Source organism: Barbus barbus, assembly GCF_936440315.1.
Source record: "Barbus barbus genome assembly, chromosome: 14".
NCBI classification, from domain to species: domain Eukaryota; kingdom Metazoa; phylum Chordata; class Actinopteri; order Cypriniformes; family Cyprinidae; genus Barbus; species Barbus barbus.
In genome coordinates, this window is record NC_136742.1 from 23,579,723 (window position 1) to 23,586,224 (window position 6,502).

General features: G+C 39.1%; 1 protein-coding gene across 1 annotated transcript; it reads right to left on the bottom strand.

Moving 5' to 3' along the window:
- Positions 1–2,897: 2,897 nt before the first annotated feature.
- LOC306880384 (uncharacterized protein) lies at positions 2,898–6,235 on the bottom strand (the record flags this gene model as incomplete). Its single annotated transcript, XM_079433877.1, has 3 exons — positions 2,898–3,088; positions 3,742–4,440; positions 6,052–6,235. The coding sequence occupies 3 exons, from the start codon at positions 6,233–6,235 to the stop codon at positions 2,898–2,900; spliced, it is 1,074 nt and encodes a 357-aa protein (XP_079290003.1).
- Between the last annotated feature and the right edge of the window lie 267 nt (positions 6,236–6,502).

The window sequence follows — 6,502 nt, forward strand, 5'->3', positions numbered from 1 at the left end:
AAAGTGCTCTAAAATCTCCTGGTAGATGGCTGCATTGACTTTGGACTTGATAAAACACAATGGACCAACACCAGCAGACGTCACGGCACCCCAAATCATCACTGACTTCAAGCAGCTTGGATTCTGTGCCTCTCCAGCCTTCCTACAGACACCAGACCTTGATTTCCAAATGAAAAGCAAAATGTACTTTTATCTGAAAAGAGGACTTTGGACCACTGAGCAACAGTCCAGTTATTTTTCTCTTTAGCCCAGGTAAGATGCTTCTGATGATGTTTCTGTTTCAGAAGTGGCTTGGTAGCCCTTTTCCTGAAGACGTCTGAGCGTGGTGACTCTTGGTGACACACTGACTCCAGCTTCAGTCCACTCCTTGTGAAGCTCTCCCAAGTGTTTGAATCGGCTTTTCTTGACAGTATTCTCAAGCTTGTGGTCATCCCTGTTGCTTGTGCACATTTTCCTACCCAAATTCTTCCTTCCAGTCAACTTTGCATTTAATATGCTTTGATACAGCACTCCTTGAACAGCCACCCCGTTCAGTAATGACCCTCTGTGACTTACCCTCTTTGTGGAGGGCGTCAATGTTCGTCTTCTGGACCATTGCCAAGTCAGCAGTGTTCCCCATTATTGTGGTTTCAAAGAACAAGAGATACCCTGAATTTATGGACGGTCATTTATTGAAACTCAAATGTAAATATTCTAATATTTTAAGATACTGATTTTTGACTTTCATTAGCTGTAAGCTCTAAAACAAAACAAAAACTTTTGAAGTATTTTACTTTACATGTAATGAATCTAAAATATATGAAAGTTTCACTTTTTGAAATAAGTTACAAGAAAAAAATAACTTTTTCACCATATTCTAATTTTCTGAGATGCACCTGTAAACGTTAAACTCTTCAGCCTGAATGGCAAGCAGTGTGACAAAAATGGCTCAACATCTGCACCATACCTACAGTGTAACATGGTGATAGCAGCATCATGCTGTGGGGATGTTTCACTTAGAAAATAAGCCTCAAGATTACATATCACAGTCCATTTTGGCAACTCCAGCGTTTTTACCAAAATGTACACAGAAAAAGCAGCAAGCAAGTGTAGCGTTTCATTCTTAAAAGGCTGTACCTTTGAAATAGCATGCTTCTAATTAAGAGCTGAAATTAGTCTCTTAATCATATTCAAATATTAAAAAGGTTAAACACCAAAGAACACTGCTGTCCATTCATTCGGGTTTAGTAAAGCATGAACAGACCCTGAGCATATATAAATTTTGGTAGTATATTAGGAAAGAATAGATCCATCTTTTCTTTTAAGGCTTAAAACATCATATAACATCCATGGAATATGATGAATTTGGATGGTTTGTAAAGCTTATATTACTATTATCTGGATGTATAATCTCAGTGCATTGCCAAAATGCAGAGTCAACTTAGAAACGACATCAATAGTACAAAACTCTGCACTAAATCAGCAAGCACAAACAATTTATCTCCTTCATCCATGGAATTCCAACTGTATTGTGTGTGTGTGTGTGGGGGGGGGTTCTCTAGCTGATTAATGTAAGCTGCTGTAAAGCTGTTTATTTGGTGGTAGAATCAAGCCAATTTATCATTGTAAATCTACTAGTGAAAGTGAGGCGGTCGGATGACGCTGAGTAGGTAACGGCTGAGGAGTAATTGTTGAGGAGGTGATGCAGTGAGGGCTAAGGCATCCGCAGGAGCTCCCTACTATAAGCTACGGTCGCCATGGCAACGCTGGGGGAAATTAGGTGTTAAAGGATTATCTTGTTATGCACAAAAGCACAATGCACCAGTAATTTGGTTTTGAAAGTTACACAGAAGATATCCACAATCATCTGAGTGTGAAAACATTGCATGCTTGAGTGTTTTTATAGTATGTCATGACATATCAGTCACTATATTATACTTTAAAAACACTGCAGCTTGTGTGTGTGTGTGTATACAGTATATAATGTGTGACTGTCTGATTTAAATATTCAATTTAATATTTAATATTTTTAAACTTTTTAAATGTACTATGAATGTATGCTGTACCACCAGTTAGATTTAATATCAGTTAACTGTAAAATATACCAAAGCATAAGTTTTAGCAGCCTGCTTTAATAACATCATCCCAGTATCTGAAAAGATCCCACTCCTGTATGTGGGACTGCAGCTTCAGCACCCTGGGTGGAATTTAGAGACAGAATGATGATTTCAAAGGATGCTTATTCAGCTGTAACAATCCGATGAGGAATTCAGTCTCAGGTGGTGGTGGAAGTTTGCAGTCGGTCTCTGAGCAGAGGGGATTTTCTAACCTCTATATATTTCCTTTAAGCTTCACTGAATCTAACGAAAAATCATTTGCAGTTGTGAAATGTGTTTATTGTGTATATACTGTTTTCATCAAATAGAATTTTAAGAATGGGTTTAATGACATTATAACTATTGTATGATATACTATTTTTTATTTACTCGCCTACTAACATTATATATTGACAACGTCTTCTACGTAGATGCTGAAGGACAATAAAAAACACTTTGGATAAATAATACATAGAAAATAGGATCTTTTTAATGTTAAGTTAAATGTGAAAACATATTATTATTATTATTAATACATAACAAAATAGGCATTTCATTTGTATAAGGAAAAACAAATGCACACTTCCTCCTTAGTTTTGTAGGATGTACTGCTCTCCAGGTGGCCTGAAAATAGTCGACTGGTGTGGGTGAAAATTATGACTCTCTGCAGAACAGCAGCTCTATCATTAACCTGTCAAAGTCATTGTGGCTGGAGTTCTGTGAAGCATCACCATTCAAATGCAGAAAATATCACGCTGTTATTATACTGTGCTCCCAACTTTTGGAGGTCGTTCGTGATATGATATCAGATGTGAGGATTTTCTAGGCCCTGCAGGGAAGTTCATCAGATTTCAGCTGGTGGATGGGTCTATCACGAAACTCTTCTGGACTGGTGCACCGAAGTCTTTGCAGAGGAGAGTGATTAGCCCTCGTCTGGGCTACGTAATGTACCAGTGAGTTGATGCTACAGTCACATTTCCATGGGTTGTCGTGCAGAAACACCTCCTTTAAACCTGAATCAATCAGAAATGTGATTAACGTGTTACACTTAACAGATAAGAATAAAGAATTATTTGTATTACAATTTCTTCTTTTTCCTATTTGTTTTTTGTGATACAACAGTGTGGGCCAAATCAAAGGTAATCACCGGCCAACTTTAGCCCATGGCCTCTAGTTTGAGCATCTCTGATCTAGCTGAACGCATAAGCATGTCTTATGTAAACAGCCCCTAAGAAACGAGTCTGATCGGGGTCGGAGGAACTAACTAATATTAGCCTAATAATTTTTGGTTGTCTTAAGTCGGGGCACACTGTGCGATTTTTAATAGTTCTAAATAATTGTTGCTTGTCAGACTGTACGAACATGATGATCATGTCAAACTGTGGGATCTCAGTTGTCATTAATATCAGACTGTACGACAGTCAAGACGCATTTAAAACACTGCCAGAATTTCGTTGCAGGTAAAATTTGATTGCAATGGCCATTAATCGGCTGTCTGTGTACATGTCAAACCAACAGTCAAAGACTACAGATTTTAGCCTAGGATTATAGGAATCTTTTAGGATTTTCAAAATTTGCACAGTGTGAGCTGGGCTTTAGAACTGATAGCCAACTAGTCATTCAGGCAACCCACTTACTAGTAATTTTTAAACGTCCTTCTCCTCACCTTGCATGTTGGCTAACATGTTTCCGTCAATGGCATGAAGCCGATTCCCACTTAAGCCCACGTGAGTAAGTTTAGGTGTGTGACGGAACACGTCAGCTGGCAGACTCTCAATTTCGTTCTTTCTCACATAGAGCTCCTGCAGGTTGGAAAGACCTTCTAGCGTGGCCGCGGTAAGTGTGGAGAGAAAATTGTTGTCTAGCACCAGCATCTCAAGACCAATCAGGGGCACAAAGGTCCCAGCTTGGATATTCTTCAGCTTGTTGTTGTCCAAATTAAGAAAAAGCAGCTCATCAAGTCCGACAAAGGCTTTGGGTGAGATGCTCTGGATGTGGTTCAAGGCTAGATCCAGGACTTTGAGGGCAATCAGAGGCTTGAATGTGTTTGGTGGGAGAGCAGTAAGGGCATTCAAGGGCAGATCCAGCTCTGAGAGGTTCCTCATGCCAATGAACATGTTAGGTTTCAGACTAGCTATCTGATTCTGGCCCAGCATGAGAAAGCGTAGGTTTAGAAGATCTTTGAAGCCCTTCACTGGGAGTTTGGACATTCGGTTTCCTTGCAGATTCAGAAGCATCAGTCGCTGGGCACCAGCAAATGCCTGAGGGTGTATTGATTTGATTGAGTTTCTCTCTAAGTTTATGCTCTCGATTTTAGAGACGGAGCTCAGGATGTTGGCTGGGAGGTCCTGCAATACATTTTCACCTTGAAAATAAAGAAAAAAAAAGGAAGCGAAAGAGGTGGGCTTAATAAGTGGTGCCGAAGTAAACATCACTATGCTCAAAGGGTTAGTTCACCCCAAAATTAAAATTCTGTCATTAATTACTCACCCTCCTGTCGTTCCAAACCCTTAAGACCTTCGTTCATCTTCAGAACACAAATTAAGATAGTTTTGATGAAATCTGAGAGCTTTCTGACCCTCCATAGACAGCAATGCAACTGAAATGCTCCCAGGCCCAGAAATGTAGTAAGGACATCAGTAAAACAGTCCATGTGACATCAGTGGTTCAACCGCAATTTTGCAAAGAAAAAAAACAAAAAACAACTTTATTTAACTATTATTCTCTCCCGAGTTACCATCTTCCGCCATTTTGGAGAGCACCCAACACATGTTCTCCTTCAGCAGCACCACGCGCATGCATTGTTTACGTCCAGAGGAAAGCACATGCATGCTTTAAATAATACTCTAAATAATAGTGGAATACTTGATTAAGAGGAGAAGAATTGTTGAATAAAATAGTTATTTTTGTTTTCTTTGCGCACAAAAAGTATTCTCGTAAAACTGAAGTTGAGCCACTTATGTCACATGGACTGTTTTACTGATGTCCTTACTACGTCTCTGGGTCTGGGAACATTTCAGTTGTGTTGCTGTCTATGCAAGGTCAGAAAGCTCTCAGATTTCATAAAAAATATCTGTGTTCCGAAGATGAACGAAGGTCTTGTGTGTTTGGAACGACATGAGGGTGAGTAATTAATGACAGAATTTTCATTTTGGGGTGAACTAACCCTTTAAGGTAAGGAATTTAAACATAGTGTTGAGTTCCGGGAGTAAAAATCACATTCATTTTCTCCATAGAGGAATTGTTTTGGAATACTTCTGGAACAAATGGAGCTGAAAAAGTGGACAGGCACCATTGCACTCTATACAGACTCAAATTCTGATGAACCAGAGCTTTAGCTAGAGACCAGAATATCATAGAGACATAAGGGTATGTTGAGGCAGTTTTGAGGCAAGCACCTAGCAGCCACCCAAAATACCCTAGCAAGTCCCTAGTAACCACACAGAGCACCCTAGTAGTGCTCTAATATCCATTTCAAATATCTTAGTAATGGCCTTACAACCATTCATAACACCCTAGTATTATTGTGCTAACTCATCTACATCTTCTTCAGAAGATTAAAAGATTCAATTAGAAGAATAGCACTCTTTTAACTTGTCCATTCTTCATTGTAATACTACACAAATTACTACACAAAGTTTAACTAAAGCGAGAGGTTTGGGTCTGATGCACTGTGTCAGGAATAATAACTAATGGACTAACAGTGTAACCTGTGATACATTTCATTTCAGGATTCTTTGATAAATAGAAAGATCAACATTTTTTTTAATTTACTGTCACTTTTAATTTCTTTCAAAAGAAAAAAAAGGTAATGTTTTGTTCGAGTATGCAGTGTAATATGGCTACATGAAGATTCATGATGTATGAAATGTTTAATTTAATATATATTTTCTTCTTCCTTTATACTTTGTCACAGGGTTACCACTGTCACTATAAGAACATTTCCTCCAAAATCAAGACTGCAGTCTCTGCTCACCCATTTTAAGGATCCAAGTGTCCAGAGGGAGTTTGGGTGGGATGCTCTCAAGCCCCTTCTTCTGACAATTGACTTCAGTCTTTTCCATACTGGATTTCTGGCTGCATTTACAAGCATCGGGGCAGTTTTCAATGGCCTCCGCAACCCACATCCACAGCACGGTTAACCCTGCAACCAGCTTCATATCCCTGAAAATACACAGAGCCAGTGATTTAATTATGCCATAATCCTACAGAAAAGAGCATTAGGAGTATTACTGCAAAAAGAAACCCACATATCGCCTCAAAAAGGACATAATGTTTGTATTAGATGCAAATTACTCATGCAGACTTACCTTGTGACCTGATGCTTAATAGGACTTCAGTGTCTAAATTCAAAGCTGCTGTTTCACGCAAAGCTGGCAGTCGGTCTGTGCTCGGTCTGAAATGAGCCGAAATGTTTGCCCCTCTAG